This window comes from Salminus brasiliensis, chromosome 12 (assembly GCF_030463535.1).
Source record: "Salminus brasiliensis chromosome 12, fSalBra1.hap2, whole genome shotgun sequence".
NCBI classification, from domain to species: domain Eukaryota; kingdom Metazoa; phylum Chordata; class Actinopteri; order Characiformes; family Bryconidae; genus Salminus; species Salminus brasiliensis.
In genome coordinates, this window is record NC_132889.1 from 32518079 (window position 1) to 32541818 (window position 23740).

General features: G+C 40.9%; 2 protein-coding genes across 5 annotated transcripts in view; both read left to right on the forward strand.

The window, feature by feature from the left end:
* Window positions 1–8107, forward strand: part of arhgap23a (Rho GTPase activating protein 23a) — a 102512-nt gene extending 94405 nt beyond the window's left edge. For all 4 annotated transcript variants that reach the window (XM_072692987.1, XM_072692984.1, XM_072692985.1 and 1 more), the window contains 2 exons: window positions 883–914; window positions 2120–8107. In XM_072692987.1, the coding sequence (XP_072549088.1) occupies window positions 883–914; window positions 2120–3580 (1493 nt within the window). In that variant the 3' untranslated portion in view covers window positions 3581–8107. The remainder of the gene's footprint in view (window positions 1–882; window positions 915–2119) is intronic.
* A 5143-nt stretch (window positions 8108–13250) lies between these two features.
* Window positions 13251–23740, forward strand: part of plcd3a (phospholipase C, delta 3a) — a 42963-nt gene continuing 32473 nt past the window's right edge. The window contains exon 1 of the mRNA XM_072693357.1: window positions 13251–13450. Coding sequence (XP_072549458.1) covers window positions 13375–13450 — 76 coding nt within the window. The 5' untranslated portion in view covers window positions 13251–13374. The remainder of the gene's footprint in view (window positions 13451–23740) is intronic.

Below are 23740 nucleotides of genomic sequence, written 5' to 3' on the forward strand. Positions count from 1 at the left end.
GCTTGTCCAACCTCTGCTACACTGTTTTGACAAAAGAACACGTTTGTAGGCAGATCATGGATAGAAACCAGTTGTCCAGTAGGCCCTCGATCACAGTTTTCCTGCATGTTGAGTGCTCTACACTTTTCTATTTTTTTTTTTTGTTCATCTTTTTTCCCTTCTCTCTCTTTTGTATTCATTTTTTTCCACTTTCTCTCTCTGTACATTTCTGCGTCCCTCTCTTAGCTGAGCCTGTGGAGCAGCCACTGCGGTAGGATGGGTTTCGCCTGCCTTACGCTGTGTGTGTGTGTGTGTGAGACTGAATGCTCGGACGGCTGTATGTTTGAATGGATGAGTGATTGTCTGTGTCAGTGGGAGTGAATGTATGAGCTGTGTGTGTGTGTGTGTGTGTTTACGTGGCCTTGATTGGTTTTCTCAATGTCTCTGAAATCATCCTCCCTGCCCTTTCCATGCTCTTGCTTCTCACACGGGTCGATGTCATTAGTGTGTGCGGTTCTTCCCTAATGCTGCAGATTGGGACCGCTTGGCTTCCTTTTGAAGACCCTGTTCACATTTGAGCATCATTTAAAGACAATCAGTTGTCAGTCATCAGACAGATGTTGCTGCTTGCTTGAGGATCTTGTGTGAACACTGTCTCATGTTTGAATGCTTCGTGCTAAATGACAGACACAGAGGAGAGAGGAAGGCTTGAATCGAGGCTGTACGTGATCCGTACGTGATGGCCATGGCTTCTTGTTGTCTCACATGCCTCTCCTCTGTGCCTCTCATTACTTAAGAACATGGCCAGGTACCATGACATTCATCTCTCTCTCCCTCTCTCTCTCTCTCTCTCTCTCTCTCTCTCCCCCGTTTTGTCTCTTTTTATTTTTGTGAACTCGGCAGACTCAACCAACAGTGATTCAGCAAAATCAAAGGTAAGGATTGACCAAGGGTCCCACTAAAGACACTTGGGCACTTTGTAGACTGTTCATGATAAGCTTTCTGCTTTCTTGAAATATGACCACCTTAATCAGCCATTTGTTTCACAGCAAGGTTAATATTTACATATTATTAATATTACCTCATTCAGGATAACAGCCCATGTGGCTCATAGTCAAGGGACTATGCAGTGCACCACCCATCACTGTCAGACAAAAATGGAGTATTTTCAAAATGACAACTTTAAAGGAGAAGGGAAAAAAAATCTCATAACTTTCAATGGAAGTATAAAGTTTCTATTGGCCCATTCAACATGAAATTCTGACACAACGTAAACAACTTTCAGATTCCAATTATAAAGAAAAAAAAGTGAAAAATTGAGAAATAAGGTTTTTGCATGACGGTGACAATGCATGACAGTGCATGACAGTGACTCTAGCAGTAAACTCAAGTTTTAGTTGGATGAGTTTCCCTGCTCAAACACACCTGGTTTAACTCATGGCTTCGGTTTGAGCAGGTTTAGTACTATGCTGGATACTGGCTCACCAAGACCAGAGTTGAAGGTGGTTTAGTGCCTGTCCTGCTCTAACACCCAGCTCCTCTCAAGAAGGGCCTGTTAATTAGTTGAATTAGGTGTGTTGGGGCAGTAAATGTCCAGAACAGGGAATCTCCAGAATTCGGGTTGTAAAACACTGCACTAGGGTTGTAAAGTGTAAAAGTCCAAACTTTCTAATTTTAACATTATTAGAAATTGTATTTGCTATTGTTACTCAACCTAAAAATGTCTTACAAACCTGGTATATCTTGTTCTGATTGGACTGTATTGTTTGGTTATACAGTTTTAGTTGTTTTTCCAATAGAATCTGAAGCACCCAGCAAATACATTGACATGCACTGGGGTTAACAGTCAGGTCCTGGATACCAGTAAGAGTAAAAGGCACAAGGAACTGCTTGGGAGCAGGGAACAATCACATTTATGGCATTATTTTATAAATATCTGGCATAATTATGTGCGTTGCATTACTGTAATTTAATGCATTATATTGCTTATCATTTATTAACTATATCGCTAAAAGCAATACCACCGTGTGTCAATATCACACTATACCACTATAGCTGATACATGCAGAGGCACTTAATTTGAGTCATGTGTTTTTCAAAGCACCCTGAAGTGACCACTCTGGCCTCTCTCCTTTTTTAGGGCTCAGGGGGGTCGAAACGTGACCTCTTAGCAAAAGACTTTCTGACCACACTGTCCATCATGTCCGCTGTGGCACGCAAGCGCAGGAAACGACCCGTCGCCCGCCTCCTGGGCAGCAGCACTGACGACGACTCTGAGCAAGAGCCAATCAGAGCAGACCTGGCAGAAGAAGGGGAGGAGAAGGAAGCAGAGCTTATTCAGCCTGACACCGCTCCGTGTGCTGAGGCAGAGGAGGACGATGATGAGGAAGAGGAAGAGGACGAAGAAGAAGGAGAGACTCAGGAATGTGCTCAGAAAGAACAGCCCTCACCCAGCATGCCTTGCAGAGAGGAGGCCCAATCGGTGCTCCTGAGTGAGGAAGAGGACCAGAGGTCAGATGTCAAAAGGCCAGGCGGCTGGCGAGGAGACGACGCACGCTCAATCGTCTCGGGTTACTCCACCCTCTCCACCCTGGGGCGGAGCTTAGCCTCAGAGGGGCGGGGCGAGGACGCAGATGACGAACAGAGCGAACTGGTGAGCGAGACGGACAACGAAAGTGGCTTTGCTTCACGCTCCCTTACTCAGGAGCGTCCCGAGAAACACACATCCACGCCCACATCCCCCCAACGTACACACACCACACACACCTCACCAGGACCAACTGCACCACGAAGCTTCCTTTACACACACTACAAATCCCCCACACCAAATCCTGCACCAGAGCCCACCTCCGCTCCCACAAACACCAAAAGCCTGACTCCTGAGCCCACGGAAAGGGTCAGTGAGGGAGCGGCACGTTCCTCCACCCCTTCCACCTCTTCATACTCATCCTCTGCCTCCCAGCGCCTCCACAGTCGGCCCTCCTTCAACTCCCATCGCCTCATCCAGTGCGACACTTTGGCCCGTCGCAGGCACAAGTCCGAGAAGGCTAAAGCTCGCTCTCTGGACCTTCTGGAACTATCCAGCACTTCCGCCACAGAGAACGAAGGGCAGCCCAGTGTTGGACAAACAAAGACCCAAATTCCCAACTCCTCCCCTTGCCCTTCTCCATCTCCAAGAACCAAACTGAACCCAGGCAGCGATCCAGAAAGGTTCCCGGCTCTGCCTGGCTCCAGCGAGGGCCGATCCTTTGGACCCACCTTGGCGGAGCAGGTGAGAGCCCGACTTCTAGGTTCGGCCGAGGACTTGCGGGCTGCCGGCCTTAGAAAGCCAATCTCGCCCGAGACGCGCAGGAAGAGGCGGGCTTGGAGGAGGCACACCGTGGTGGCTTCGCCAACTGACACATCCAGTAAGGCCCTGCCCCTCACTTCCACTGTTGCCACCGGCAACAACAACAACAACAACAAGCCTCCTGTGCCACCTCCGAAACCATCTGCGCCAATCGGGCGTCCCAGAGCACAGTTCGTCCCATCGAGCTCAGAGGCCGACGTCCACTCTGTACGCCGGGCTCCACCTACCTCTCGTTTCCATGAATGCCTGTGACAGCAGAGGCAAATGCCCAACAGTAAATGGCTGCAGCCACCACTCCCACAGTCCCCCAGCCCCACTCTTAAGGGTCTTTCTGTTGTGATGTGCACTCTTGTGGCTCTCCAGTTTGAGTTCAGGGTTGGAAGGGCTTATTTAAAAAATGTGCTTAGGTACAGATGACTGATTACCTGATTCAAAAAAAGATATTGTAAAAGAGTTGTAATCTAATCCAAAGGATTATGGTTTTAAAGTAGTTCTGTCTTTAAATAAGAAGATAAACTGCCCTGTTTTTATAAAAATGAGAAATGAAATAATCAACATGTTTGATCAGAACTATGCAAACCATGGCAGCAGAATGTCTTCAAGTGACCAAAATGCTCTTTCACATTTAGGGTGGAAGAGTTGTAGTGGTGACCAACCAAGCTTTATAATGTATCTGCAATCTGATGACCGTCTTTTTATGGAAACTGGAACAGAATGTGCCGTTTTTGTGTATCCTGAATACTACCCAACCCTGACTATGTTACATTCACTATATGGACAAAAGTATTGGGACACCTGCTCTGTCATTGTTTTTTCCAAAATCAAAAAAGAAACAATGAGTTTATTCTGCAATTCTTGCAGTAACTGTTGCTACTGGCCTGGGAAGTTAGGCTTTCTACTAGATTTTGGAGGAGCACTGATGTGAGCATTTGATTGCATTCAGCAGTAAAAGCGTTAGTGAGGTCAGGATGTTGGATGATCACCACCCCACCTGATCCCCGGCTCCCCAACTCATTCCAAAAGTATTGGATGGAGCACCAACCATCATTCCAGAGAACACAGTTCTTCCACTGCTCCACAGCTCAATAGAAGAGGGGTTTCTCTATATTTCTCTAGCCCACGCCTGGCACTGGGTTTGTGCTTATGAGAGTCCTATTTTATTGCCAATACTTCACAGGGGGTTTACATGGACTAGACGAACTATGTCTGTGTCCATTTGCCATCTGTGTCAGCAAAGGGTTCGACATAAATTAGCTGAATGCATTCATTAGAAGGGGTGTCCACAAATATTTGGACATGTAGTGCATTACGTCTTCTGAGCAGAACTCTGCTATGCTAGTTAGCTTCCAACTTCTAACTCAAATAATTCCATATTGTCAGAAGTGAGTACATTATGAACCATCTGTGGTCTCAGTTTTTTTTAGCATGGGTCGGGTGGGCTTGAAAGTGGTGCCTGCAGCCATACCGTACTCAACAATACAAGGAGAGACTGGAACATTGGAGTTTTGTAACTGCTGTGTTTAGATCTTTTTGGACTGTATGTGTGTAAAGAGTCTCAGAGGACATGCAGAATTCAGTCTTAAGCATCTGCCTTCCTTCTCTTATTCTGGTCACAGCTGCTCTGCTTGCATGGCACAGGGGTTCTTTTTAGTGTTGCCAAAGTTCTTCTTCCTGTCCTTCAGACTAAGAAACTCCCCTTCTGATCACATGCCTAGAGGATAGGAGGACCTAGGAGGAACCACAGCTGCTGTGTGACGGCCATAAACATTTTAGATGTGTTTTTGTAGCTAGCAAATCATTGCTTTAAAAAAAAGCTTGTATCTCCATTTTTCACTTTTGGACATAATGCAGATCTGGTTGTTCTTTCCATTATGTCTTGATGAACGGACTGATAGAAATGCTCCAAAAGGACCTGGACTAAAAATTGGCATTGACTTCCATTGAAAGTTAAGAAGGTTTTAGTGGGACAGCGATAAAATGCAGAAGCAATTTTACTGCTAGGAAGCTAGAATAACCCTCAAAAATCACCCCAAACAGGTTCCTCCCACCTTCAAGATGCATTATCAGAAGGGGGCTTCCCAGCCTGTCCGGATTGTCCCTGGATCACGGTGTTCTGAAGGCGCCTGTAGCAAACAGGTCGCCTTGTTCTGTTTTATGCAACTGCCAACATTCTTGCCATGTACTCGCCATGGACCTCTGAGGTTTAAGCAGCATCACGCCCTAATGAGGAACCCGGTGCCTTGAGCTAGTTTTGCCAATGGGAAAAAGATAAGCCATGTTCCAAACCTGACATTGCCTTTGCCATCGCTGTTTTTTCCTGTGTTCTGAATTACAGGGTTGATAAAGAGTCAAAATATGGATATCGCTGCAAGCTAGAGGTCTGCATGGGTGTGTAAGTCAAGGCACCTTTGCCTTGAAGACTGGTACACGTGATTTTAGAGACCTGATGCGATCAGACCTGACTGGTACTGCTACATTAAACATCCAAACCCCAACCAAAACCCACCACTCCGAACACAGCTATAGACTTTAATGTTGCGAGAAAGAGACAGAGAGGGACAGATAGGGAGAAAGAGAGAGAGCTGGCACGTGAAAGAGAGATTCTGTGAATTTAACACATTTTTTAGAACCTTAGAGCTGGTAACTAGCTTCATCCAGTGTGGTCCCAGCAGGCACCAGACGTCAATTTGGAATCTGGAAGATTTTGGAGCCCAAAGAAAATTTGGTTGACATAAAGCTCCAATGTTGTACAGATGTTGAATTTTGGTCAGAATCAAAGTCAAATTTTTTTTCAATCAGTCAAAGAACAACATTAGGTTGACGTTAAGCTTAACGCTAAAAGGACTTTGAATTTAGGTTAAAAAACAAAGTCACATAACTGTCAAAAACCAACACTGGTTTGACATCAAGCTCCAACATTAGACAGATGTTGAAATTTGGACAAAATCACATCACATATTTGTCAAAAAACATTAGTTTGATGTCAAGCTTAATGTTAGAAAGACGCTGAATTTTGGTCCTATTTCAGTCCTATATCAGTCGAAAACCAACATTAGGTAGATGTCAAGCTCCAACATTAGAAAGATGTTGAATTTTGGTTGAAAAACAAATTCCTATATCAGTCAAAAAACAATATTGGGTTCGCACCAAGCTCCAGCATTGTACAGACGTTGGTAATTTTGGTTACTTAACACCATGACCGAGAACCAGCCACATATCAATGTTAGAATTTCACATAGTGTGGACTCTAACATTGTAAAGATGTGAAATTGTTGTTAGCATTACACATTGTCCTGACGTTTTGGTGCTTTGGTCATCCGACATCACGACCTACTGTACATTTATATAGATAACATTGTCTATTGATGTTGGTGGCCAGCTGGGGTAGCGAGGCTTTGGCAGTAGGCGGCTACAGGCTGAGTAGATGGCATTAGTAGTAGAACAGTGGGCGTACTTTTGTAGGAGTGTTTGTTAGCTTGTAGCATATTAGCATTAGCATATTGTAGCGTATTATGTGGCGCTTTTTGCTTTTTAACAACTAAACACCCTCATAATTCAGAAAAGAATGAGGGAAAACCTAGACTGGATAAATGCATCAGGTTTGGAGTACTGTTCTGGAGTTGTCTTTTTCTTTCCATGGGTCAAACCAGCGTAGACCTGGAGTTCCTTATTTGGGCATGGCACCGACTACTCACTGTCAGCGTTGGGGTTCTTGAGTGCTTTAGTGCTGTGCGATCTCTGTAACTGTCTAGCCACAAAAAAAAACATGTTTGCTCTCTCACTGCATCCAGTGGAGGACATGCCAAATTCCACTTCCCAGATTGGCCCAAACGTAGGCCCTGGTTCGGGACAGCCAGTTGGGACACTTTTCATGTCTCCATGACAATGCTGCCTGGTCATATGTCCAGGCCTAAGACAACTATCGAGGGTACACAAACACACACACACACACACACACACACACACACATACACACACATTCTTTACACACACACCTAGTGAACTTAATCCGAGTACTGATACAGTATTAGTGAGAGTGTTTGCCAACAGAAAAAGTGTTGAAGCTAAAGACCATTGACCATTGACCCCACGCATAACCTTACTCTTGTCCCTTCATGTTACGCGGAAAAGCCACAAGACTAAATGTGGTTTATTCGCAGCAAACACACACGCACACACACACACACACACACACACAAATAGGCCGAGCACACACTGCTGGGTCGAATCATTTCTTCATGCGTGCGTTTGTGTGTGTGTGTAAAGTCGTCTGTGTAAAGTGTGTATGTGCATTGAACTTTTTTGTAACATTTGTACAAAGCCTTGCTAAGTTAACCTTGTAAATATACATATAATATCATATTTGTTTTTATGTTTTTTCTCTCTTTTTTAGTTTTTATATGGTTTACAAAAGTGCACTTAGGTGCACAGTCATTTCTTTCAAGATGTTACTTGAACTGATTTTTTTGTTTTGTTTTTTTTGCTTAATGGTTTTTTGTTTGTTTTGTATACAGTATATTATAAAATCTATATTTTGTATGAATATAATAAGTACTTTTATTTGGAATTCTTGGAGTGTACCTGTTTTGAACGAAGCAAACTGAGCTAAACTCCAGTAGACTGTTCTTGATTTCCTCATAAATGGCCTTTCTCTGTGACTTACAAGTACTATGCAGAACTCTGTACACCTCAATGCAAAGAGAAGAAATTTTAACCTGCAAAAACAGTGTCTGTCCAACAGTCTGTCACACGCTATAATAAATTCCTTATTGCTGGGCATTCCAGTGCTCCATCTTGCAGATTGGTTTGTTGACATCTTCGCATGCGGGTACACTATATAGGCAAAAGTATTGGGACACCTGCTCTGTCATCGTTTCTTCTGAAATTAAGAGTATTAAAAAAGAGTTTGTCCTGCTTTTGTTGGAGTACCTGTCTCTACTGTCCAGGGAGGAAGGTTTTCTACTAGATTTTGGAGAAGCATTGCTGTGAGGATTCGATTGCATTCAGCAACAAGAGCGTTAGTGAGGTAAGGATGTTGGATGATCACCACCCTACCTCATTCTAATCAACTCCCCAATTCATCCTAAACGCATTAGATGGAGCACCGACCATCATTCCAGAAAACACAGTTCCACTGCTCCACAGCTCAGTGCTCTTTATACCCCTCTAGCCCATGCCTGGCATTATGTAAAGTGCCATATGGTTCATGTTTATCTGCTCTAGAGAGTCCTATTCTATTGGCAATATGTCTCTACAAGGACTAGACAAGCTGTGTGTGTGTGTGTGTGCGTTTGCACATCTGTGTAAGCAATGGGTGCAACCTAAAGTAGGTAAGTGCATTCATTAGAAGGGGTGTCTACAAACATTTGGACATGTAGTGTATGTTGCTGGTGCTACATACACTATATCGTTGGTGTGGCGCAACACTAACACTACACTGGCCCACCTCTGCAATACCAGTAACCTTGTAACGTTGCTCTGGATAAGAGTTTATTTTTATATGATATTACTATTATATTATTAGGAAACATTTATGTACAATTATTAAATAAGATTAGAAGATTATTAGCTCTTTTTGGGACAAGCTGGCATTTAAAATACAATTAAAAAAAACTTATTTACATAAAATTAATTGTTATAAATTATGTTATATAATTAACATAATTCAGAGCTACACTGTAAATTAGAGGCAACACAAATATGTCTAAGTCAATATAATTACATATAATTATGTGATATATATAAATAATGTACATCAATATTTAATATAAAAATATGCATATATGATATTATATTATATTAGTAAACATTTATGTAAAATTATTAAATAAGATTAGAAGATTATTAGCTCTTTTTTTGCCAACTAGCACTTAAAATACAAAAATAAATACAGAAAAAATTTAAACATAAAATAATTGTTAAAGATTGTTATATTATAAACATAATTCAGAGCTGCACTGTAAATTAGAGGCAACACAAATATCTCTAGGTCAATATAATTACATATAATTATATGATATCATATATAAATAATTTTACATCAATGTTTACCATAAACATGTGTTTAACTAATATTATAACTTTATTATATTATATGATATTATTAGTAAACATTTATGTAAAATTATTAAATAAGATTAGAAGATTATTAGCTCTTTTTTTGTCCAACTAGCACTTAAAATACAGAAAAAATATTAACATAAAATAATTGTTATGAATTATATTATATAATTAACATAAAGCTACATTGTAAATTAGAGGCAACACACATATGTCTAGATTAAAATCATTATATATAATAGTGCTCATTTTACATATATGTTTACCATAAAATATTTCTATATTCTACAAATAGCAGAGTACTATGGTCACCTTATTGTCTTGTGTTTAGTAATGTCTAAACTTAGAGTATCTTTGAACTATTAGTCTATTCTAACTAGCTGAGGTTTTCTTGAGTAAACAGTGAAGCACTTCTGTAAGTCGCTCTGGATAAGAGCATCTGCTAAATGCCTTAAATGTAAATGTAAATTTCTATATGATATTACTGATAAGTAAAAACATTTTATGGTAAACATTTATGCAAATTTATTAAATAAGATTAGAAGATTACTAGCTATTTTTGTCCAACTAGTACTTTAAATACAGAAAATTATTAAAATAAAATAATTGTTATAAATTATGTTACATAATTAACATAAAGCTACATTGCAAATTAGAGGCAACACGCATATGTCTAGATTAAAATCATTATATTTAATAGTGATCATTTTACATATATGTTTACCATAAAATATTACTCTTTGATAAAAACATTTTATGTTAAACATTTATGCAAATTTATTAAAAAGGATTAGAAGATTTTTAGCTATTTTGGGGCCAAACTGGCATTTAAAATACAATAAAAAAATGACATAAAATAATTGTTATAAATTATATTATATAATTAACATAATTCAGAGCTGCATCAGTAAATCATTGGCCACGCAGATATGTCCATATTAAAATAACTGTTTGGCTGAATTTACAGTTTTATAAGGTTCCCATTCATCAGATTTATTTCACTACAATACCCAGCATGCATTAGGAGCGCGACCAATCCTGATCAGCCCAGCCCAGCTACCCTGCCTAATGCTAGCACTGTGCTGTTGCAGTCCTTTGGTCCAAATGTAAGGAGACTCTGCATACATGAAATGTCATTGGGATTAGGATAGGCCTAGTGCTATAGTTTCTGAACCATAGTCCACCCACAGTGGGTGATATCCAAGTATCCTGGAGGTTGGGGGCTGCAGTGAGACTGACAGGTGACCAACACTCCCTAGCTGTCATCCCCTCACCCCTCTGCATCCCCAGTTGTTGCTTGTAATGGCTCCAAATATTGCAATCATATGTAGTTTGGTTGCTGCCATGTTTTTCACTGCATGGCTCACTATAACAATACCTCAAAGATGATGAACACACATAGCTGAGTAAGACCCCTAGGCCAAGCTAGCATTGCCATAGCCCTTACTGCAGAGAGACTGCACAGTGTGATGCCAGCCCAGCTATTCAGGGCTCTTGGGGAAACCCAGCCCAGGTCCTTATCTGCATTAATAACCCCCAAACCCTGTGGATTTTGCAGAGGGAGCTAAGAACCCAGTGGGGGATCACAGGGTTAGGTTTACAGGGTTACAGCTTCCCTGTCACTGCAGAGGTGAAAAGGTTAACTGTGCCCCTTTGGGTTGTATAGGGGACCACATATCACCTTGTTGTGCCTGTGTGTGGTAAAGAAATTAAGCACTAAAAGGATTACAAAAAATAAACATTGAACAGAAATCTATTAATAATGGAGTTCATTAACCATACAGGCTGGTTTACAACCCATATTAAATTTATCACATTTTTGCAGCCCCATATCTGCATTATTAGTGTGTTTATTATGGTGTAAATATTGTAAATCTCTACAGTGGGCTGGATGAAGGGGTGGTGCAGTTCCTTAGGCCACCACGAAGCGGCGCTCGACTCGAGGCAAATCAACCCAGTAACTTTTATAGTTTTATTATTGCAGAAACAGGTAAAAACAGACCAGCTTTATAACCAACAATAAGAAAATGTTTTTACACTTTATTTTCTGTATTATTGTATTTGCAGAAATCTGGATCAGGCAGGGTTACACAGGATTTGTAAGCAGTCTCTACCCTGTGTGAACCTCTGCCAGGTTTACCCGAACAACACACATGTCATTTTAGGTGAGCTGTGATTGGAGGTTTTTGTGAACCGTGCATTAGCATCTGGAAGGACTGAGCTGGGCTGAGCTGAGCTGGGCTGATCTGGGCTGGGCTGATCTGGGCTGGGCTGGGCTGGGCTGGGCTGGGCGTCTAACCTGTATAATTATATCGTTATTGAATCAGTAAGTAAACAGTAACAGGTTCATCCAGATCCTCTGAGTCCCGGAGTCATGCAGCTGGAGTTCAGAGGCAGGCAGAGATTTGGGTTATGCAGACAGGCTCTTACTGCTCCGCACAGGAATCAGGTTACACTGTGTTTTTTATAAACTCCTCACGCTTTCCTTCAAGTGGCCAGCGCGCTATTTCTTTACCCACCCGTATTCAGGCGCGCCCCGCCTCCTGGGCTAGGACTGGCTGGTGTGTGTGTGTGTGTGTGTGTGTGTGTGTGTGTGTGTGTATATAATCGTGGCTGCTCATTTATAGCGTTTTCATTTTTTGGCATAATTTGATGAATAGACCAGTAAACATTAATTAAAATGTGTTGGATTTAAAACGTTTCTTTACAGGGATTTCAGCTGTAATATAATAACAATAAAATATATAATACTTTTTAGCAGACTTTCTATATATATATATATATATATATATATATATATATATATATATATATATACACACTGAAATTTCCTTAGGAATCAATAAACTGTTATGTTATATATGTATATGTATATATATGTATTTATATAATAATAATAATTTGTATATAAATGTATATATACATTTATTTATATATAAAATATATCATAATTTATTATAAATATATGTATATATATATATATATATATATATATATATATATAAGGATAAGTTTTCAGAAAATTGAACGATTGGAATTGGAAATTCCTACTATTATTATTCCTACTATTATTTTTTAAGCAATAAATCAGACAACCTCATTTAGATTTTATTTAGACTTCAAACATACATTATATTATATTATATCCGCTCCAGAATATTAAATTATGTGGGGTAATTATAAAAAATAATAACAAATAATACAGTGTAGAATAGTCTGAGCTTGTATTAGATACAGCTGCTATAATAATATATTTCTGTATGTAAAATTTCCTTAGGAATTAATGAACTGTAATGTTATATAAACACACACACGCACACACACACACACACACACACACACACACACACACACACATATATATATATGTGTGTGTGTGTGAGTGTGTGTGTGTCTGTATTTATATAATAATAATTTGTATATGAATTTATTTATATATCAATTATATAATAATTTATATAAAAATAATAATTTATAATATATAAATACATAAGGTTTTTTTTTCAGAAAATTGGACGATTGGAATTGGAAATTGAAAAGTTCCTACTATTATTTTTTAGCAAAAGCAAAAATCAGACAAGCTCATTTAGATTTTATTTAGACTTCAAACATAAATTATATTATATTATATACTTAGATTTCAGAAAATAATGTGGGGTAATAATAAAAAATAAATAACAAATAATACAGTGTAGAATAGTCTGAGCTTGTATTAGATATCACAGACACCGGTGTGCCACATTATAAGACACAAATACATCGCTAATATTAATTATTTTATGAAAGAACTAAAAATAGCTCAGAACTGTCGTCCAGTCGCAGCGCAGGAGGCGGGGCCTGTCCGAAAACGGGTGGTAACGAAACCCTGGAGCTCAGTGACGGAGCCACAGCAGAGCGCAGTGATTCACCTCGACCGCGACTGCTGCCTCCTGGAGCTCTTCCTCACAAGCCCAGATCCGCGGAAAGGAGCACGGAGAGTTCCTGACATGTTGGGGAGGAAGAAGAATCCGAGCGAGCCAAAAGCCCACGAGTCCAAGACCCTGGACCCTCTCCGGAGACTTGGTAAGTAGGGAGTGAGAGAGAGAGGGGGGGGGGGTGTTATTATATGCTGAGTGGATGAAGATTTCAGTCAACAAGTGGGTCAGACTGCGGGAGCTGCACGTAAAGACGCGCGGTCCTGTGTGTACGAGTAGCCTCTGTAGCCTCCGGGTGCTTATGTGGAGGTACAGTGACTCTGGAGGCAACTTTTACAACCAAGAGAGCAGTAATACAGTAATGCTGCAGGAGTTTCTATAGGAGCCCTATAGGAGCCCTATAAGAATCATACAGTAATCTACACTATAGACCAGATCATATACCATAGACACTATACAGGGTCATTATACAGTAGATTACTATAGCACTCTACTACAATAGGGTAAAACCTTGTGAATAAAGACATTAGGCTACTTTGTGTGTATGTGTATATATATATATATATATATATATACTTTGTGTAAGATGTTTAGTCTCCCCTATTACATAGCGTCCTCAGACTGGGAGTCTTTTGACAATGGAGCACTGAGCCCATTAGGAAATGGCAGCAGTTAGACCGTAGGGCCGGTCTAGAGCTGTGAAGCTACCCTACATTTCTGAGTAAATTTTACCTTGCTGTTCTTATATATATATATATATATATATATATATATGTATATACTTTGTGTAAGATGTTTAGTCTCCCCTATTACATAGCGTCCTCAGACTGGGAGTCTTTTGACAATGGAGCGCTGAGCCCATTAGGAAATGGCAGCAGAGAGCCCAGCAGTTAGACCGTAGGGGCCGGTCTAGAGCTGTGAAGCTACCCTACATTTCTGAGTAAATTTTACTTTGCTGTTCTTTCTTGGACACAGACACATGCGTGGGTTCACAGCTCTAGAGTTGCATGACTGTCAAACCGCCTGCTTGTTTAGAGACAGGAGATTATAGGTTCAAATCTTATCAACACAACAGGCCTTCATGGTCCAGAGTCTGAGAATAGGAAGGCCTACCACTGTGTGATGGGGGAGTTCAGCTGCAGCTCATTTACTACTATTTTTGAGGCTCTACTCAATGAATTTTGATTAACGTGGAGTTAACTCCACTAACTCAAAAAACACTATATAATGAATTAATGTATCATTCAAATCATTTAAAGTAGGCCTGACTACATTGTCCCCAAGAACTTCTCTTTGTAAATCCCAGCTTATAAGGCTGGGGTCAGAGTACAGTGTTAACTAGGCTACAGAATAAATATATATATATATATATATATATATATATATATATATATATATATGATGCTCTTCGCCAGAGCGACTTACAAGGTTACTGGTATTACAGAGGAGGTCAATGTAGTGTTAGGAGTCTTGCCCAAGGACTCTTATTGGTGTAGCACAGCATAGTCACCCAGACCAGGAATCAAGCCCCAGTCTCCCACATGGTGTGGTAGCTCACTGGCAGGTAGTGGTGTTATCTGTTGTGCCACACCAACCCAGTACATTACGTTAAGCAAATAAACAGTAATATTTGCATGCAACAGTATTCTCAATTTTTCTAAATTTATATATTGACATTGTCAATTTTGGGCACCTTTGACCAAATTAATAACATTGTCTTTTTATTTCTTTTTTAGAATTGGTAAACACAACTTCTGTAGCTAATCAGACACACAACACAATATTTTCATGTAAGGCTGTGCGATATGGTCAAAATGCTGTATCACTATATTTGAAGATATTTTCACGATAGACGTCATCACCGACTAAATACATCAGTAGTGACAGGTTCTTAAAAACTACTATTCAGATACTCTACCATACTTCAGCTGCACTTCATCCAATTCATTAAACCAGTCTAATCACTCTGTTTATAATGAAACTTTTGTTTATTAAGAACTAACAATATCCTCGCCATGGGTTCCTCTAAGCAGCTGTCTAAAAATCTGAAACCAAAAGTAATCAATGCCAAGAAAGCAGGGAAAAGCTACGAATAGAAGCTAAGCTAAAAAGATAAGCATCAGTCAGCTGGAGGTTTCTACAGTGTGGATTAAGTTATTAAGAACCAGCAGTTCAGGGGAACTGTGGAGGTCAAGAAGTGATCTGGAAGAACATGAAAACTCTCAGCATGCATGCCGTATGATCAGGAGATATCTCAGAACTAGAGGCCTTCTGTGAAGAAGAGTGGGGGAAAATTCCAGCTACAGGAACTGAAAGACCAGCGACTGTCAGTACCGCAAGGATACAATGTTGGGAGAGAGCACCATCTACCCACCCTGGAAGGAGCAAGGCCAGTTGTGCTGTCTCGGGGCCTTGGCTGCCGAAGGCTAGCGGTGTGACCGGGATTCGAACTAGTGACGGTGCAAGATTTCTAACACCACATTCTGCTAACTGTGTAACATGTACACTCTTACACAAATAGTGATAGAGTGATGCACTAAAAGAACAACTTTTAGAGATGTGTGAGTGTGAAGAACCTGTAAAAGACCCAGAAAGGTTTCTTTATCAATGTAATGGTCACATCTCAATTACAAAAAGGGGTTCTGGTAATGTTTTGAGACGGTATGAAAAATGTTCACACAGTCCAAGCCTAAAGTAGGTATACCATAATATTGAAATACTGTTAATTCACATTTAATTTACATGATATATACATTTAATATACAGGAACATTAAGTAAATCTGTTCTGTGTGGTTTAATCATGGTTTCCAGGATTTTATTTACTGGTTGCTTGAGATTGTTTATAGAGAATAGTGTAAAATCAAAAAAAAAAATTCCATTGCATCAAAGCAATCTATGCCAGGTGTTTGCAATGTGCAATTCAACTGGGATTGCTTTTTTTAGATGCAGTCGAAAAAGTGATTTTACCACATGTCATCCATAATGTTTATGACAGATTCATATGAGATAAGAGGTCACGGTATGAGGTACAGAGATAGGAGTGACCACTTGATTTACAGCCTGTTTACTGCAACGCTGAAGTTCCACACGTAATACATTAGCCTAACCATCTACCTAACCAGGCAGAAAGAAGGCATTATTTTTTTGGCGCAGTGGTTGCTCAGTGGTTAGAGCACCTCTACCACACTATGCGTTCTGGGGGCAGTGGTGGCTCAGCGGTTAGAGCGCCGGGCTGTCGATAACAGGGTTGTGGGTTTGATTGCCTGGCAAGGTAAGAACGGCAAGGTAAATTTATTCAGAACTGTGTTTTCAGCTCTAGACCGGCCCTACGGTCTAACTGCTGGGCCCTCTGCTGCCATTTCCTAATGGGCTCAGCGCTCCATTGCCAAAAGTCTCCCAGTCTGAGGACGTTATGTAATAGGAGAGACTAAACATCTTACACACAATATTGATGCAATTTCATCTGCAGATCATGTACTAATGTGTTTAAGGCTCAATTTATTATGTATTGGTGACCAAACTGAGATCAAGAAGTGAAACGTGAGTTTAAGAGAATGTTTGACCGAACTAAGAGTTAACTCAAAAAACATCCTGTAATCAGTTGCTTTATCAATTGAAGTCTGCCTGACTTTACATTTGTCACAGTGTACAAGTAAATGCAGTGGGTTGTCTGTAGGGATGAACCGATACCACTTTTACCTTTCCAATACCGATACAGATACCAGATTTTCAAGTATCTACCGATACAGAGTACCGAGACTGATACCAACTCTGACCTCAATACTGGATAGACGACTGGATATAAATCCTGATATTTATAGTGTTCTACTTTTTTATATCTTATCCCAAATAAGATACAATAAGCTTGAACGAACAGCGTTTACTGGTTGAAGAACTGCACATTTTAAAAGTTTCTGAGCTATTAACAAATAAAAACTGCCACAATGCAGAAACACATGCCAGTAGGTAAGCGTAATCTTGCTAAGCTTCATCAAACAGCTTTTAACTGGTGTTTAAATTCACATTTCAGGGCAATGGAACGTAAAACTGTTCCGAAGTTTAGTGTGTGGCCTTTAAACAAGCTGCTTAAACTCAACTTTTGGTTTCCGAACTAAAAAAAAAACACCACATGGAAACAGAACGTGCTAATGGAAAAGTTCCAGTAAATGCCTTAATGTTTAATGGTTAAAACAACTTGTGACTGGCTTTTACTGGTTGTTTAAACGTTTGATAAAGTAACAAAGTCTGTAAACAAAAAGTAGGTTGTCAGTAAGCTTCATCGATGGTCGATGAACTCTAATGCCGATACCGATGCTGCGCGTAAGTGCCAGTATCGACACCGATACCGATATTGCAACACTAGCCATTAGCGTTGTGATGAGCGTATCTTATCAATGTTAAAAGAATGATCCCCACACTGTAATAAATTGATCTGAAATATGCAGCTTTGACCTACATACGACTCAGACCTGTGTGTCCCTTTCCGTTTAAGATACTCTTTTTCACTTCCGTTTATTTCTGGAGCAGTGAATGCGAGTGATGGCCAGTGTGGGGTGTAGTTTCTGTGAAATAATGGTATGTGGTCATTTCATGGTGAGCGCACATGTCTGTGTGGTGTGCTCTGACCCATATTTAGTCATGCATTTGTGATATCCACACCCCATCACCCCTCACATCCCATCCCCTTTACACCTCCATCTTCATTACTCTGCACATGTCTGCTTACCTCAACTCCCACACCTTTTAGCACTCTCTCTTTCAATACTCTGTAATTTTCCACACTCTGTACACTCGCGTGCTCACTATATCACTTGATATTGTTGTCGCTGTTATTGTTGCAATATGCAAATCAGCCTCTATCTAATCGGTGGGTGTTATATTTTTTGACCTATCCCAGGTGCTGCTTGGGTGTTTAGATCAGAGTCAAATTCACTGAATTGTGTTGAATTTCTGGTTGGTGGACCATTCTCAGTGCAGCAGTGACGCTGAGGTGTTTAAAAACTCCAGCAGCACCGCTGTGTCTGATGCAGTGCTAAGAAAGACCCGCCTCCCGAATAATACCTGCTCTGTGGTGGTCAGTCTTTTGGGGTCGTGAACGTGGAAGAACAGGGTGAATGGAGGCTGTATATATAATGGACAATAGGTGTAGAAACAAGGAGGTGGTTTTAATGTTTTGGCTGATGGGTAAAAAGTGTTTAAATAAGTTACAACCTTCTTCTCCGTCTTTTGCTTCTCATGTCTGAGGCCATTCTGACTACTGTAAGTGTGGAATGCTGCTTCTACTCTTTCTTTCAGTCCAGAACCGGTTTGCTTAGTAAAGGTCCTTCCATTCTTGGCTACAATAAGTAAGAGATTAACCTTGTTAAAAATCAGAGGAGGCTAATTGTTCTTGTCCTTGGCGTTTGTTAGGCTCAGTGGACGCATTTATGGAACTGGATGCTATGGTGATGTGAGAATATACAGGACTCGCATGGAGCCCCCCCCCCCCCACACACACACACACCCTTTTCTCTGGACTGCTATTAAGAGATGCTGTGTAATCCAGACCCGGGTTTGATCTTAGACTGTAAAACTTGGCCATTGTTGTTCACTTCACATCAGAAGTGTGGTGTGACTCTACAGAAGAAACATGTCAGCATTAAATTGCACTGTAGAGTTATGAATGGTACTGAAACTGACCTTCAGGAGTGGCACTAAAGGGGAATTACACCAGAGTGGCTCAAAGTTTCCAACTCAAATTTCTTTACAGTGGTAGTAAACCAGCAGTCACCATGTCTACAAGTCTTCTTTTTTAATTACAGTTCAAAGCCACCAGGGAACCTGCATACATCTACTACGGTTTTTGTTTTTTTGGTAGTATTATAATGGTAAAATTGTGGTGTATCTAAAATTAGGTTTTCTTTGGGGACTGTTTTGTTGTACAACACCCTGCCTGTACCTTTCCACCATTAATAGATCTTAAAAATATATGATTTAGACCAGAATGTTTTCAGAACTATTTTTTTTGGCTCCAACTTTCTCCTGATGGCCCCTCTCTTTTCAGAGCCTTGTGGCATATTTGCGCTTTTAAAAAAAAGGTAAAGATGCACGTATTTGTCCTGTGTCCTCCGCATTTGACCCATCCGTGGTAGTGAACACACACACACACTAATGAACTAGGGGCAGTGAGCACACACACACCCAGAGTGGTGGGTAGCCAACTCCAGCACCCGGGGAGTAGAGAGGGTGAAGGGCCTTGCTCGAGGTATCGAACCCACAACCCTGTCATCTTAGCTCTTAGCTTAATCCAGCCCAATGACTGGTTATCCATTTCTCTCATAAGTAGTTGTTGAAGCATTTTCTCTATTAAAGCTTCGTCTTGTTCCAAGCTAAAACTCTCAAAACACTGAGATATTATAAGGGTTTACTCTAGACCCAAAAAAATCAAGGATGTTATAAAGTTAGTATAGTTATTATGTAGTAATAAATCCATTTTTGCAATGTACAAAACATTTATTTTCTTATTTTATATAAATAAACAAACATTTATTAAAATTTTTTAGGTAGTATTATGTATTTTATTAAACAATTACTATAATATACTATATATATATATATATAAACTTATATTTGGCATATATGAAATTGCCCAATGAATATGTATTTTTATGAAACACAAATTATAAAATACATTTATTTTAAGTTTTCAGTTCAAGATTTCTATCAAATCATTAAACACGTTTTACTGGGTACCACATTTCTTAACCACCATTCTGCCCCAGTTGTGGTTCTTTGCTTTTCCTCCTTGTAATTGTTCTTTTTTTTAATTATTTCATGGTTACTTTAGCTTCTTTATCACCTGTGACCATCTGGACCCGACGGAAGTTACTGTTAGTCTATTGTATGTGGATTTACTGTGTGTGTGTGTGTGTGTGTGTGTGTCCAATTGTAAATCTCACGGGCGAGTTCTTTTAAATATTTTATTGAGTTCTATATAACAGGGGCTCCAGTGCACACTTGGCGTGGGTGACCTGGTTTTGCTGATTGGCTTGATTAGCCTTTAAATAGGCTCTCCAGCTTTCTCCAGTCTTCAACATCGCTGCCCCTTGCTGCCCCTCCACAGCATGTACCCTCTTAAACATGCAGGTACTTAAACGGTTCTTGGCTGTCATGGATGATTCTTGGGAAGCCTTTAATTCCCTTATTGACCCTTATTGATCTGGGGACCCAAAAGCAGTTCTTCTGTGGTATGTATTTAGGTACCTGTATTTTTAAGAGTGCGGGCCCAGTAAGTGCTCTGTGGCCCCTCAAATGTACAGTAGGAGTTTAGAGTTTAGTAGGAGCCTCATTTTTCAGTGTTGTTGTATTGTTTGAAATTGTCCATGTGTGAAATGGTGTGAAGTAGCTTTCATGGTTACATGAGTGGACCCTCTTCAGAACGTTATGTAATGTTGCCATGTCAGATCATGGCACTCCAGGAACGCTGGCTGACGTTTTCTATTGATGCACTTAACTAGAGAGAGAGGGGGGGGGGGGGGAGAGACTCATCCACTGACTAAAAAAGGAGTGAAGATGCACTCTGAAGTTGTGTAATGTTGTCATGTGCCTGCATGGTTTCATTGAATGTGGCGGTTGCTCTGGTGAAGTTGTGCAGCCGTAGAACAGTATGGAAGGATGTTTAGGCTGAAATACAATAAACACTAGAACATACGCACACTTATAAAACACTTGTATCACCTTTTAAACCCACGCTCACCTACGAAATGCTCGCGCTCACCCACGAAATGCTCGCAGTCACCTATGAAACACTCACACTCACCTAAGAAATGTTCACGCTCACCTACGAAACACTCATGCTTACCTACGAAACATTCACGCTCACCTACGAAACATTCACGCTCATCTATGAAACACTCGTGCACACCTATGTAGTATTTGTTCTTACCTGTAAAACACTCACACACTATGACATGTTCATGCTCACCTACGAAACACTCACGCTCACCTAAAAAACACTTGCCCTCACCTACAAAACACTCGCTCGTCTATGAAACACTCATGTTCACCTATGAAACACCATTTCTAGCAGTCTCTATCCCTCCTCTTGTTCTCTTTATCTCCCTCTTTCTCTCTCTCTCTTGCTCTCTCTTGGTCCCACTTTCTCTGTCTCTCTCTCTTTTCCCCTCTCTCTCTTTTCCCCTCTCTCTCTCTCTCTCTCTCTCTTTCTTCTCCTCCCTTGTCTCTCATTAGGTATTCTGCGTTGCTGGGGCAAGGTGACAAAGTCTATGCTTGCATACAAACAAAGCAGACACACACAAGCAGACACACACACGCATGCACACACACACACACACACACACACAGGCAGAGCAGCAGCAGTGATTGTCTGGGAACTTTATCAGTGTGTGAGCAGCGCTTTCTCTGGTTGCTGTGGTGAGGGGGCTTTCACTGAAACACTGCGAGCTGTTCTTCAGCCTGAACGTATTCAGACCTCGTCTGCCTTCTCAAACAGAAGATTTAGAAGTCTCTCTCTCTCTCTCTCTCACTCGCTCACTCTCTCTCTCTCTCTCTCTTTCTCTCTCTCTCTCTCTCTCTCTCTCTCTCACTCGCTCACTCTCTCTCTCTCTCTCTCTTTCTCTCTCTCTCTCTCTCTCTCTCTCTCTCACTATTAGGGCTGTGGATTGACAAGACCCTGGTGATGCAATACATCTGACGATACAGGGGTTACCATTCAGTGTATTGCGATAAACACCGTCATATCAGAACATTATGACCACCTACCTAATAACCTAATAGTGGGAATATCCATCCTTGGCGAGACTGCATGGGCTGTATTAGGTGATGGACGGTGTTCACAGTGGGCGATATATAGGGACAAGACAATAGCTACAAGATGATATATTGCAATTTATTTAATTACATTTATTTACTACAATTTTTGGAAAATCGTTGTAGTGTAAAAACATACTATCAGCTGTGTCAAATCTGAGTAAAAGAAAAGTTGACGTTTTATCCAATCAGAACAGTGCAATCAGATAGAAGTCAGAGTACAGCACTGCTCTCTAGTGGTCAGAGGTTTACATACACCACAAAATGAACCACTGTCAGACACCAATCTTTACATGTAAACTATTCAAACTAATACTGTGATTTGAGAATCGACACAGTGCTGCAAAACATAATACCCCTACTCTCTCTCTCCCTCTTCCTTATTGTTTTGCTCCCTCTCTCGTCCCTCGGCTCCCCCCCTTACTCGGTAAACCCATTCATTTCCCCCTCAATCTCCTTCCCTTTGATGTTCTCTCCTCCTTTCTCTCTCTCTCCCTCCCTCTTGCCTCTCTCCTGGGCAGTGTGGTGTTTCGTTATGACCGGGAGACCAGAGGAGAGGCCAGTGCTCTTAATCACTGACACACAGTGCAGACTGCCTGAGGAGCAGTGCTCTCTACGTCTACTGTAAACAAGCAGACGGCACTGAACTCAGCTGTGTTTCTCTAGCTGCTCGGACTCTCTGTCCACTCACACAGACAGATGGGAAAAGAAAAAAGAGGCCCTTTCTCTGCAGACTAGTGTAGCGTAGCGTAACGTGGCTTAGCGTAGCATAGCACGGCTTTGGAACATCTATAAAGCACACACACCGAGTTTCTGGCAGTTCACATTGAAGCGATATTGCCCAGAACCGAAGTTAAGTGTCATTCGGGCTATTTCACAATCAGTGGATGGATCTCTTTTTAATGCGCTGACGTGAAGAGAAGAGCAAGCATCCATTCAGCTGCGCCTCAGCCAAAACCTCCCAAACAGGCTTTTCTGAGCAGATGGGTGGGTTTCCACATATCACACAGGCTTTCTCCCTCAGTTTAACACCACAGGTACTTTTCTGATGGAGCAATAGGGTCGTGTTTTGGGCTAGAACCTGGCAATATGGTACGTATAACAAAACAGGGGTTGCGATTCAGTATTTTGCAATATACAATATATTGCGTTACTGTAAATAAGACAATCTTACACAATTTTTTAAATCTAATTTTAGGAAAACTGTCAAAGTATATGAAAAAAAAACACACACACACACAGGCTCTGAGTGGACTAAGACACTGCCACTATGCCCTGTGGACCTGTAGACGAATCCCAGGTCATGCTGCCTGCCATCAGCAGCCGGAGCCTGAGAGAGCACAACTGGCCTTGCTCTCTCCTTGGGTGGGTAGATGGCGCTCTCTCTTGCCCACATCACTTCAGTGTGATGCTGGCCAGCATGCTACAGCGTCTGCTACACGATGCATCAATGAGTTTGGGTACCAGGCACTTTCCTCTGGGTGCCATACCATGATTCAAGCCCTTTCAGAACATGAATATCTGTATGTAAACAGAAAGTACTTTCTTCATTCCATCAGTGTACAGATACACTATATGGACAAAAGTATTGGGACACCTGCTCATTCATTGTTTCTTCTAAAATCAAGG